General features: G+C 34.5%; 2 protein-coding genes across 6 annotated transcripts; one reads left to right on the forward strand and one right to left on the reverse strand.

Annotated features, from left to right (window-relative positions):
- Positions 1 to 1,007: 1,007 nt before the first annotated feature.
- LOC109219179 lies at positions 1,008 to 1,789 on the forward strand. The gene has a single exon (XM_019383620.1). It carries the CDS (start codon positions 1,195 to 1,197, stop codon positions 1,648 to 1,650), a length of 456 nt encoding a protein of 151 aa, XP_019239165.1. The 5' UTR covers positions 1,008 to 1,194; the 3' UTR covers positions 1,651 to 1,789.
- A 171-nt stretch (positions 1,790 to 1,960) lies between these two features.
- LOC109219178 (fatty acyl-CoA reductase 3-like) lies at positions 1,961 to 5,305 on the reverse strand. 5 transcript variants are annotated; one of them, XM_019383618.1, is made up of 11 exons: positions 5,170 to 5,305; positions 4,910 to 5,014; positions 4,679 to 4,782; positions 4,351 to 4,550; positions 4,181 to 4,281; positions 3,890 to 4,082; positions 3,618 to 3,779; positions 3,451 to 3,532; positions 3,042 to 3,155; positions 2,539 to 2,666; positions 1,961 to 2,403 (listed from the first exon to the last, which is right to left on the reverse strand). In XM_019383618.1, the coding sequence occupies exons 2-11, from the start codon at positions 4,986 to 4,988 to the stop codon at positions 2,256 to 2,258; spliced, it is 1,311 nt and encodes a 436-aa protein (XP_019239163.1). In that variant the 5' UTR covers positions 4,989 to 5,014; positions 5,170 to 5,305; the 3' UTR covers positions 1,961 to 2,255. The 5 variants fall into 5 exon arrangements, with proteins under 5 accessions (XP_019239163.1, XP_019239162.1, XP_019239159.1 ...); XM_019383617.1 differs by having other exon boundaries at positions 3,042 to 3,158; XM_019383614.1 differs by having other exon boundaries at positions 3,042 to 3,311.
- Positions 5,306 to 12,708: the final 7,403 nt, after the last annotated feature.

Below are 12,708 nucleotides of genomic sequence, written 5' to 3' on the forward strand. Positions count from 1 at the left end.
TTCGCCGCATCCGATCCCCAATTCTTGTTCACCCCGGAAGATCGTGTTGGGTGAAGCTATCCAAATGTACAATTCGCTGGTGTGTAAACTTGCAAGGTATCACCTACAAAATGGAATATAAAAAAATATGAGCAGGTATTGTTCAGACTTCAGAGTCCAGATCACACAATACCAATATGGTATGATTTGAACCTCTTGCCAATTATGGAAACTCCTAAGATTATAACATATAAGTTAGAATAGTTTCGTGATGGCAAATGCATGCTGATCTCCAACTCAAAAAAATGGATTCACGGAGTCATTACCGAGAATATCTTCTTGCAAACTATATATCATGTGGTAGAATTCATATTTTTTTGCAATAGAAACAACAATTTTTCCATCAATGTGGAAGGCCTGCACCTTATAATTCAGTGTTAGAATCAATATAGATACAATTACGGTCTTATAGAACGACATTGGCGAGGGATTTTAAAAGGACCATCTGATCTTTCTCTGCTGTTCGGACCATTTGATTTTTCTATACTGCTCTTCATCGATACTCTGTCATTCATACCACGAAGCGATGAAGCTACATATACAGTAGCACATCAGTAAAAAGATTCAACTAACTTCGATAGATGAATTAAGAAAGATAAATACTTCATCTATTTGTCAAGTTGCTTCATTTCATTAGTGAACACAAAAAAAGTGAACAATAAACTATTATTCAATGTGACTTCTTTCCTTATAAATTGTACTCAAAACTTGATGCTTAATTGTTTTTTATAATTGTTTTCTGGAATTTCCTCTTCCATTAATAACAAATTGAGTTATAGTTATTTTGTTATTATACAAGTAACAATCTATATTATAGTGTTGCGATTTCAAAATTCAACATACTGAACAAAACAAAAAAGGAAATAAAGAAAAAGTACTAGGAAAAAGGTAGTAGTACTTCTATAAATAAAAAAAAATAAAAAAAAAAGAGAGGAGCAAGATAGTGCATAAATTCAACTGAACCGTTGGTGTGCTTTGAAGGAGAATGTTGGGGGCCCTCATCTACCATTCCTTTACCAAAGTGGCTTTCGTCTATCTAAACACTGTTGTTCCAATCATCAAATCCAAATTAATAAATTACCTTCACCACTGAAATTCTGAAACCCCATTTTTCTCCATTCCCAATTTCACAACAGTAACACAAAAAAAAAAAAAATGGAGGCTCTTTTTGCTCAATTCAATATTCTTTCAGATCAAGCTCTTTGTGACAAGAACTTCGACCCTTACACCATAGAAGACGATCTCATGAAACTCTTCGAAGTGGAAGCTTATAAGGCTTGGGCAGCTATGGAATTAGATCAAGAAAAACAAGTTGAAGAAGCTGAGAATTACATGAAAGAAGCAGAGGATCATCTCAACACTGCCATGGAAGACGCCATGGAAGAGTTCCGCCGTTTCGAGGAGGAAATGAACCAAATGGCTAAAGCTGAGTATGATAGCTTAGTGGGTGTTGCTGAAAGAGCTAGAAAAATAGGAAACGCTATGGAAAAAGTGGCTACAGTTGCTGCTAAAAAGTATATTGAAAGTGCTGTTAATTCTGCTGGTGCCTCTATGAAATCTGCTATTAAAGCCATTTCTTCTCACAGCTCTAACAAGGTTCATCCTTCTTGAGAGATTGGTAATTAATTGTCTATTTCTTCATATTGAACTCTACTTGCTAAATTATTAATGTATCAGTCCTTGTTCTACTTGTTTAACTCTTGAATTTTGGTGGATGAAAAATTGCATAAATAAGTATCTGATCCTTGGACATTTTTCTTTAATTTGTTTTCTAATTAGTTGAAGCAATTTTTCGCTTGCTATAGCTGAAAAAAAGAAGAAGAAAGAATGATCAAATAAAGGATCGATCAAGTTGTTGATGTATTAGCATAAATTATCTATCAGAAACCAAAAAAATAAAAAATGGAGAAATGAATAGACAGAATATAAAATCGTGTATGTTATATAAAAGCTACTTATTCTTCTGATGAAAGCCGTTACATATATATGTACAAGAAAAAGAACCCAATCTTTGAGTTCAATTTGCTGGTAAATAGTTATTACTACTATTAATCATATGTGAAACAGAGAAAGTGGTCTTTCAATTACATATAATACCGCCAATATTTTCTTGAACTGACATTGTCATTCGAACAACTTCATAATGGAATTTAAGCAGCAACACAGCTTTAAGCAGAGTGGCATATCAGCCTTTTTTATCGCATAATTCTGCCTTTTTAGAAAACGTATTTCACTAATCCGGGAATATGAATTTCCTTGAAGTATTTTTCCCACTGAATGGTTCTTGGATCAAAATTAAATGTATCATCTGCATTACTTTCTGTTGTTGCCATTCGCAGCATTTCAGCATTGGTATCATTGAAACTGGTAAAAATCAGCAGTAATGGTATTAGAATAGCAATTAGGCACAGCTTTAAATTTGATTAATTAATAAATACTGAAACGAGCTGTAGTTGACTACTTAAATGTGTTAATATAACATAATACTAATGAACTCACATTCCTTTGAATAATGTATAGGGTTTGTAGAGTTCAGCAAGTCGAATGACGCGATTGATCCTTCTTTCTAAGTTTGAATGCAAGGTTTGTAAACGTTGGCAAAGTATCAAGTTTGCCCACTTTAATATCTGAAACATGTTAAAATATAAACTTAACCAGTGGTAACCGATCAATGCTCAAGTGCATGTCAACATTCATAAACACTGTCTGTTTTTTTTGATACATCTCTCTTGCATACCATGGTCTTTTCCTCTTTTAGCTGTATTTATCACGAGTTTTCTAGTTTATACCAACTGATTTTCAACGAAAGAGAGTTTTAGTCTAACTGATTAGTGTTCTATGTTAGAAATGTTGAAATTTATATGTGTTGTCCCATATTTTTCCAATAAATGCATCTATAAGCACAAATAATCCAAGTTAGTACTGTCTACTTCTTGGTCAAGTGAAGCCAAAAAGGCTTAAATTTTACAGTTATCTAAGAAGACATTACTATGAAAACTAACCTTTAATAATGGCATGTAGTGGATAGCTATGTATTTGTGAAGGCTAGCCATGCCATCCAGTAAATGAAATTTCTTGACTTTGACTGGCGTTCCTCTTTCGTTAATCCATGGATTCTTCTTGAAGTATTCAGCGGAAAATTGCATAATATCAGTATTTTTTAGTGGATTCGTCCTAGAGGAGCTAATATGGTAAATAGCCGTATGGGAAGATCGATTTCTATGGGCTACCATAGCCGCGATGACTGAGTTCACAACCATATCGGCTGGAATCTGGGCAAAATTGCAAGATGGCATTAAGGAAGTGTGAATACGTAGGAACTCGAAGTGTAGATGAACAAATTAAGACCAGCTGATGCAAACAAGAGAAACTTGCGCATTCCATTATGAGATAAGGTATTGAGTCACATACCACATCCAGTATTGATTCTCTATCACCCATCGCAACATTCTGTTTCCCTTTACCATAGCCAACAATGAAGGTGTCCATGGTTCTGTGGAAGGAAGAATCAGATTGGTTTCGCTAAGACTTATTCTTCTTTTTCATGTGTGCATGCATGAATGCTATATAGTCATTACCTCAGTCCTTCATTCCATCCTGGGAATGGCTCCTTGTATGTGCTTGATATGATTGTTGGCCGAAGGATTATGAGATGGAGATCCTCCTTCAGGTGTCCCAAAAGCATCTCTCCCATTGCTTTTGTGAACGAGTATGTGTTTGGCCATCCATGTATCTTTGCCCTGAAGAATCATAATAGCCGTGAAAGGTGGTAAAGAACCCTATAAATCTCCAAAAGAATAGGGTACAAATACCCATCTTATTAATGAGACTGATTTTATGAAATATTTACCTCTCAATACCTAGAACTCTCATAGCTAAAGTTACTTCTTTTTCAGCGGCATTCCTAGCTTTAAGGTCTTTTAGTGTCTCCTCTACCAACTTTTGCTCCACTTCTATGTCCAATTGAGAGCCTCCATTAAGCGTCTCACCATAGTGCAATGGTTTCTCTAGTATCAATCCTTCCTTTTCTCCACAAACATAGGCTGAAAAGAATCAGTCTTTATGTTAACTCAATACGCGGGCCTTAAGTCATGATAATGAAAGTTGGTTAATTAAGCACAAGGAAGAATATGGAGCTGACCTGTGCTTACGTGGAGAAGCATCTTTAGTTTTGAACACTGCCTGGAAAATTTGAGAACATTCAAGGTACCAAATGCATTGATCCTTATTGCAGTATCATATCTGCACAAGAATGGAATAAGTTATTCTATTCTTTTTTTACGAAATAATATTGTTATTCTATAGAACTACCTTTCATCAAATCTAGTCGTAGCAGCTGAGTTTACAATTATGTCTATTTCTCTGCACATCTCATCTTGCATATCAGAATTTATCCCCAAATTATCACAAGCTATATCACCAGGAACTGGGAAAACCTTGTCTTGTATAAGGGAATGTAGGTTGGCACCCAACTTCTCCCTTAGAACTCTGAACAGGTCCGTCTTTATGACCTGCAATTAAAATATATTCTTTAACTCTGAAAATCTTGGATTCTCATGTGGATTGGAGCTGTATAGTCTAATATGATGGCTATTATTTCTACTGCTACTACTATTCGTTATGTTGCAGTAGTACGTACTTCGTTGTTAAAACGCTCTTTAGCTGAATTTGAATCTGGAGCTCTAATTAGCAAGTAGAGCTTCTTCACATTTGGCTGGACTCGGAGTATCTTCTCGATGAGAACTACATTAATATGTAACAAATAAAGCACTAGAAATTTCATCTATGTTATCATCTCCTCAAGAAGCACTGTTAGTGCAACCTATATATAGGAGAGAGAGAGAGAGAGAGAGAGAGAGAGAGAGAGTACTCTTTGCTAGGTAGCCAGTTGCACCAGTGATGAAAATGGTCTTGCCTTCTAGAAACTGATTAATGCAGCACGATTCCATTGATGAAGAATGTTCACAGAAGTGAGCTAGAGGTAAGAAAATTTATGGGGGTTAAATTCATATTATAAATCCTTGTACATAAGATATTATCAGGCCTTAGAAGTACTGGAAAACTATGTGTTGCAGGGAAATTATACTGGATAACTAATTAAGTAAAGCATTTGCACATGTACAAAATCACCTGGATTTCTTGAATGATTTTACTTATGTAGATGGAGTCCAGTACCTACTATATATGCTGAAATTTTCTAAAAACAATAGAGAGTACCAATATTATGTGGTATGTGACTAGTTAGATACCAATATTCAAAAAGAAATTAAATTTATGCTACCTATTTGCAACTGTAGAGCTATCTGCCTATCCAAATATTTAAAGTGAATTACTAAAGTCAAACTTTCTTGTCATAGGCTGCGGCTTGCAGCATGGGATATTACTTTAGTTAGGTGCGGCTTGAATAAAATATAAACTCCGCGGCACGCATCCGCTTCCGTCTATTTAAGCGGCCTCTTAAAGTTATTATCAATTTTCATTTTGATATTTGAACAAAGGCTTGTTCCTATTAGTCACTTCAATGTCATTCAAGTTGTGCTATTGAACACACGCTACCACGTATGAACTTAGCATAAAGATCATTTCAAGTTAAAAAATAATATATTAATTCCACTCGGCATGCATGCAGTACGAGGACAATGAATGGAATCGGAGTAATTAGCACTTTTGATTCAAAATCAACCAGAAACAATCTGTCTACCTTTCCAGGGCAGGGTAAAGCTACGTACATCATACCCTCCTTAGATGTCATTTGTGGGATTATACTGGGTTGTTGTTGTTGTAACTGATTCAAAATCAACCACATAGTGGTAGATTCAATGTACTTCAATTAACATGTAATAACATAGTCTAAGAACTATATCGCTATCACGTAAATCTTACCTACAACTGCTACGTAGAATCTCAACAACAATAACAACTACACCACAATTTAATTAAACGAGTGGAGTCGATTATGTTTATCCAATTAAATGCACCTTAGGCCAACTTTATGCAAATATAAAATTTAAATTCTGTAACATATTAATGGAAATTATGATGTAACTGCTAAAGCACAACGCCAAACAGTAGCTCAGGCGGATTCTACCAAAAGTTTGATTACCTTCGAGACTGCTTTTATATGATACTAATATTAATTGCATGTTTGAGAGGTAAAAATTGCACAGGGCGCTATATTTGGTCGCTCCCATTTAACCTATACTCATTTTTTTTTTTAAAGTTTTAACTTGTACTCACTTTTTAAACTCCTCCTCCTCCTCCTCTTCTTCTTCTTCTTCTTCTTCTTCTTCTTCTTCTTCTTCTTCTTCTTCTTCTTCTTTCTTCTGCTGCTGTTGGTGCTGCTATGAAACTTCAGTTCATGGGATGATTGCCATAAGTATGTTTATCAGATTATTTAAAAATAAATTATAAATAATTACGTAAGTTAGTAGACAATAATTTGTGAATATTTACACGTACGGGAAGTTTAAGGTCACACTTAGTGATTCTTTTCATGATAATTCTGTTCTTTTTACGTTTATTGTTTACAAAATTTATGATTTAGATAATGTTGGCAATCTGATTATTCTATAGTAGTAATACACTATGAAAGAATAAGGTGATTATTTATCTAGTATGTTAGAAAGTTTTTTCAAAAACTTCAGCTTATATAGTGCTGAAGTTTTTACAAATGAACTAAATAACTTCGGCATCTTCTGCTGAAGTTTTTGAAAAAGCTTTATGACAAAACTAATGAATCCAGGACAAAAAAACTTCAGCTTATTTAGTGCTGAAGTTTTTACAAATGAACTAAATAACTTTTAGTGATGAAGTTTTTATAAATGAACTAAATAACTTCACCATCTTCTGCCGAAGTTTTTGAAAAAGCTTTATGACAAAACTAATGAATCCAGGACAAAAAACTTCAGCTTATTTAGTGCTGAAGTTTTTACAAATGAACTAAAAAACTTCAGGATCACAAAACTTCAGGTACTAGAATGCTTAAGTTCAGCAATTACAAATAAAAAATTCAGTAAATAGAGAACAAAACTTCAGCACTAGAATGCTTAAGTTCAGCAATTACAAACAAAACTTTAGCACACTTGGTTCAGCAATTTTTGCTTCTTCAGGCCCGTCTACTAGAATACTGAAGTTTGCGTGATTGCCTTTGCTACTTCAGGACGATATGCTGAAGTTACAGAAAAAGTGGGTACGGTTACAATTTTTTTTTGCAAAGCGTGTACAAGTTAAAACGTGACACAAAAAGCGGGTATAGATGCAAAGACCCCATTTGAGAGCCTGCACATATTACATTTTGCATTAAGGGTGGCAAGTGGGCCGGTCCGGGGCCGAGACCGGCCCGGAGCCAAACGGGCCAGGACCGGTATTCATGGACCTGGTCCGGGCTTCTAGGCCGGTTCTACAGATTGGGACCGGACCGGTCCCTGACGTGCCAAACGGTCCCTACGGTCAAATTTTTTAAAAAAAAAAACTGTCCGTTGGGGAATTAAAAATTTGGCGGTTGGGTGTCACAAAATAGCCGTTGGCTATTTACAAAATAGCCATTTAACCCCCCCAACTTTGTTTTAACCCTAAACTTTTTATGATTGCACTTTTTCCCTATTTTCAACTATAAATACTCCCTCATTCTTTCATTTTTCTTAAAAAATCATCAACTATCACAATCTCTCTCTAATTTTCTTCTATAATTGCTACTATTGCTTACTTTATTATTACAATTTGTGAAAAAATTGTAAAGTTGGTGAATTGAAGTCTTCAAGTCTTCAATGATAATCAATTTTCAACTAGTTGTTCGTCAATTCGGTAAACAAGTTGTGCGTCAGTTCGTCAATAAGGTGGTATTAGCACCTTGTTGTGCTCATTCCAAGAGGGGAGGAAGACTAAAAAAGATATTGTTATATTTTTTTTAATGCTATAATAAAATTACAAGGCATTGCTTTGAATATCTCTTTATAATATTTTTGTCTTTAGACTTTAAATTTGAATTAAAAAATTTAGGTCACAATTCTATAATAAAATTTACAAGGCACTGCCATAGATATTTTTTTAACATCTTGTTGTCTCTAATTTCTATTTAACTGTTAAAAAAAATATCTGTGGGGCCCGCGGGCCGGGACCGTTTAGCCCGGGATCATGAGTTCGTGGGCCCAATACCGGGCTGGTTCCTATAAAAAGGGGTGAATGACACAGTTACCCACAAAAATAAAATTATTTATCTTTTCTACCCATTTGTTTTTCTACCCATCAAACTAATTACATTTCTTATCCATAGTAGTTTTTATGGGGAATTTCTCTTTTTTCTCCAATTCATTTTTATTCCTATGCTTCTTTTCTGTTTTCCTTTTGTTCTTTTTTTTTTCCTTTACTTTTTTTTTCGTTTCTTCTTATTTTTTTCTTTTTTCTCTTTTTCTATTCATTTATTTTTCGCAAATCACATTATTGTTATTTTTACCATAACTTATTTCACATTCAATTTTGACTCCTTCTTTATTTCTTGTTCCTTTTCTAATTTCATTTAAATCCTTTTCTCTTTTATTTTCTTTATTTCTTGTTCTTTTCTAATTTCATTTAACTTTTTTTTATGTTCTTTTTCTCTTCATAATCTAATTCATTTACTGTTTTTACTATTTTTTATTATTCTTGTTTTATACAATAAGAAAAAATAACTGATATAGTAAATATTATTCACCTTTTTTTTATAACTAGTATAATATACCTTTTGTCTTTTTTTTATTTAATTCAATTATTAAATTGAAATAATATCAGTTGTCACTTCATCTAATTCATTGAATATCACACTGACTGCTGCTGAGCACCATAAATTACACAATCAAATTCTAAGAATCAACATGTGATTGCCATGTAAACCTTGATCTCCTTCCCTACGAATATCAGTATACACTCTACCATTAGCAGTAACACAACCAGTTATGGAGCAAGAAAACATAATTTACGACCACCAAAACTCTATATATTCTAGTTAGAATATAAATAATAATAAAATATTAGAAAATACAATAAAAGTATAAGTAGCAAAAAAGACTTGTAGTACCATATGATACTAATATGGCATACATATATACCAACATAATATATGATTGCTCTAGAATATTGCAACAACTAACTGCGACTGTACTATTGTACCAAAATATTAACAGATGCAATATAAGTAAAAGAAAATTACATGCTTACATTGCAAGCTAAGGTCATCACTTGTTTTTAAATTAAATTCTGCGTTTCGAGGCCTTAAAAACCTCTTTTAGCATCATCTCGATTTGCGTGCGCAGTCCGAGCGCGTAGCCGGAAAGCCTATATGTGAAAATCTGTGAAAAATGATATATTTTGACTATAAAATGAATTAATTTGACTTCGGTCAACGTTTTGAGTAAACGGACCCGGACCTGTGATTTGACGGTCCCGGAGGGTCCGTAGGAAAATATGGGACTTGGGCGTATGCCCGGAATCGAATTCCGAGGTCCCAAGCCCGAGAAATGAATTTTTGAAAGAAATTGATTCCTGAAAAATATAAAAGTTTTTGAAAGTGAAATGTTATGTGAAACCTGTGGTATCAGGCCCGTATTATGGTTCCGGAGCCTGGTACAGGTTTAATACGATTTATATGTGTTGGTAAAGTTTGGTAAGAAACGAGATCCATTTGACGTGATTCGGACCTTAAATGCAAAAATTGATGTTTAAAGAAGTTTTGAGAAATTTTATTGATTTTGAGTTTTAATTCGTTATTTAAGAGGTTATTTTGGAGATTTGATCGCACGGATAAGTTCATATGATATTTTTGAGTTAGTACGTATGTTTGGTCTGGAGCCCCGAAGGCTCGGGTGAGTTTCGGATGTGTTTCAGAAGGTTTTGAACTCATCAAAAGTTGCAGGTTTTTGCTGTTCAGTGCCCAGGGATTTTATTCATCGCGTTCGCGTGGGCCCACTCGCGAACGCGTAAGTCAAATCTCCCAGGTGCCAAATTTATTCTTCGCGAACGCGACGCTGGTGACGCGAACGCGAGGCTAAAAGGGGGGATACCCTTCGCGAACGCGACCAAGCACCCGCGAACGCGTAAGGTTAAAGGCCTGGGGGAGGGGTTCATATTTTTACACTACGCGAACGCAGCCACTGGCCCGCAAACGCGAAGGCTCGAGGGGTCAAAGCTCCACGAACGCGAGCCCTTTATCGCGAACGCGAAGGTCTGTCAGGCCTAACTCATCGCGAACGTGATGAGCTTATCGCGAACGCGTAGACCAAATTCGCCCAGTTATTTTTGAGTTCAAAAACAGAATACATTACGGGAATATCGCCATTTTTCATAAATTTCATCTTCTCCACACCTCTTGGGCGATTTTTCATTCCACCTTAAAAGGCTCCCAATCTCCCAATCCATTATTAGTGCCTTAAATTAGGGGATTTAGTTACACCATTTTCCTCCTTTTTTTTCTCCTCCCCTCAATTTCCCTATGTTGCCTCTCTCCACCCAAAATTTTGCATTCCTTTTAATTGCATGTTCCCTGTTCAACTCCAACTAATCTTCTTCATGTTCCCTGTTCTCTGTTTCCATAGTTGCCATATCACTATTCCTTTTAACTGCAGAATTATTTTGCATTTAGTTGCCAGTATGGTTTTCCTTAAGAAATATAAATTGTTTCTTTCATTGCAGAAATCTTGTTTTTCTTAACTAACTTATCTTTTTCCTTTTTACCTAGTTCATCCCAGAAATTCGGAACAGATTTGTGTTATCCTCCATGTCCTTTTTCAAAGCTTCTATAAATTTTCCAAACTTTTGAAAAGTTAATTCCGGCTTCACCATGTTCTGTTTTGATTGGAATTTTAGAGAGGAAGAAGTACACACCACAAACATAACATATATATTAATGATCTCGAGATTAGTTGGAGTTGAAGCGTAAGTAGAACAAAGAGATGATCAATTTGTATGGTACAACAACATACAAATTAAAAAATAAATTTCGTAAAAATTTAATACAAATTTGATACATCTACAACATTATATAACTAAAAATAAATTTTATACAACTAATTATATAATATACAACTTTCGTACATACTAAATACACTTACTTAGAACTAATCTACAACTTTCATACATTATCTCTACCAAGTTAAATACAACTACAATATCATACAACTTAAATACAATTTTTATACAATATGTCTTTTGTATATTTTGTATTTGATTTATATATATTTTGTATCTGATTTGTATATATTTTGTGTGTGGTGTGTGCTTCTTCCTCTCTAAAATTCCAATCAAAACTTACTCTCTTAATACAATTTTGATACATATCAACAACTTTATGTAAAAAGATAGTATTAATAACTTAAATACAAATTTTATACAATGATTCATACATTATACAACTATTTTTAACGTTCATTCAAATTATATATATTTATATAACTACAACAGAATATAATGTACATACAATTATACTACAACTTTGCTACAATTACGTAAGTATATTATATGTCATGTATTATTCTTCTTCTTCTTCTTCGAGTTTCAATCTAAAATTCAGCCAAAATCAAGTCTAATCTTCACCAAACACCCTCAAAATTGAGATATAAACTCCGAACAATATTCCCAATTGTTTGCAACAACACCCAATCCAAACAAATAATGGTTTTTGAAAATCCAAAATCAAATTCAAACCTTTTTAATGTCTGTCAATGGTGGAGAGTCAAACACCTTCAAAATGTATTGATTAACATTTTCAATTTGAACACCAATTGTGCAACATGAAAGAAAATTGCTAAGTTAAAACTTTATAGTAAAATCGTCACGACCCGGAATTCCCACCTTCGGAACTGTGATGGCGCATAACATTTCACTTGCTAGGCAAGCCAACGTTAGAGTATCTTTAAGCCAATTTTAATCAATTTCAATAAGTAAAAGTCAATTAAACTCAAATAAAACTAAAACTGAGTGCGGAATAACATAACAACCATTAATATTTAGTACAACCCGGTTCTGGAGTCACAATTCGCGAGCTTCTAGAATTTCTACAAACAGAGTCTGAAATAAGTACAACTGTCTCAAATGAAAAGAGTAGTAAATAAGGGAAAATGGAAGGGGACTTCAAGGTCTGCAAACGCCAGCAGATCTACCTCGAGCCTCCAAGTCAGTTGATTCGAGATAATGCACCTCACGGGCAACTGGGACAAATATCAAAATCTGCACAAGAAGTGCAGAGTGTAGTATGAGTACAACCGACCCCATGTACTCCGTAAGTGTCGAGCCTAACCTCGACGAATTAGTGACGAGGCTATGATAAGACACCCGCAAAAATAACCTATGCAGATAAAAATATACGTACAAGATAAATACAAATAAAGGCTACACATGTACTATTGGGAAGGGACATGCGAAATGGGGACAAGATACGATAAATACAACAGGAAATGATAACCAGAACAATCAATATACCTTTATCCAGTAAAACGAATAAACACAATGAATAAAACTGCACGGCATCACCTTTTGTGCTTTTACTCTCAACCTCGCAATGAAATAATAATACGGCACGACATCACCCTTCGTGCTTCTACTCTCACTTTCATCATAAATCAATAGATACGGCACGACATCACCCTTCGTGCATTAACTCTCAAAATATGCCACGGCATCACCCTTCATGCATTAACTCTC

The sequence above is a fragment of the Nicotiana attenuata genome, unplaced genomic scaffold (genome assembly GCF_001879085.1).
Source record: "Nicotiana attenuata strain UT unplaced genomic scaffold, NIATTr2, whole genome shotgun sequence".
NCBI lineage: Eukaryota > Viridiplantae > Streptophyta > Magnoliopsida > Solanales > Solanaceae > Nicotiana > Nicotiana attenuata.

Coding starts and splice junctions, on each gene's coding strand:
- LOC109219178 (XM_019383614.1), bottom strand. CDS start 4,988: ATGGAATCGTGCTGCATTAATCAGTTTCTAGAAGGCAAGACCATTTTC. Junction 4,551..4,678: donor AAGAGCGTTTTAACAACGAA/GTACGTACTACT, acceptor TTTTAATTGCAG/GTCATAAAGACGGACCTGTT. Junction 3,533..3,617: donor GGATGGAATGAAGGACTGAG/GTAATGACTATA, acceptor TTCCTTCCACAG/AACCATGGACACCTTCATTG.
- LOC109219179 (XM_019383620.1), top strand. CDS start 1,195: ATGGAGGCTCTTTTTGCTCAATTCAATATTCTTTCAGATCAAGCTCTT.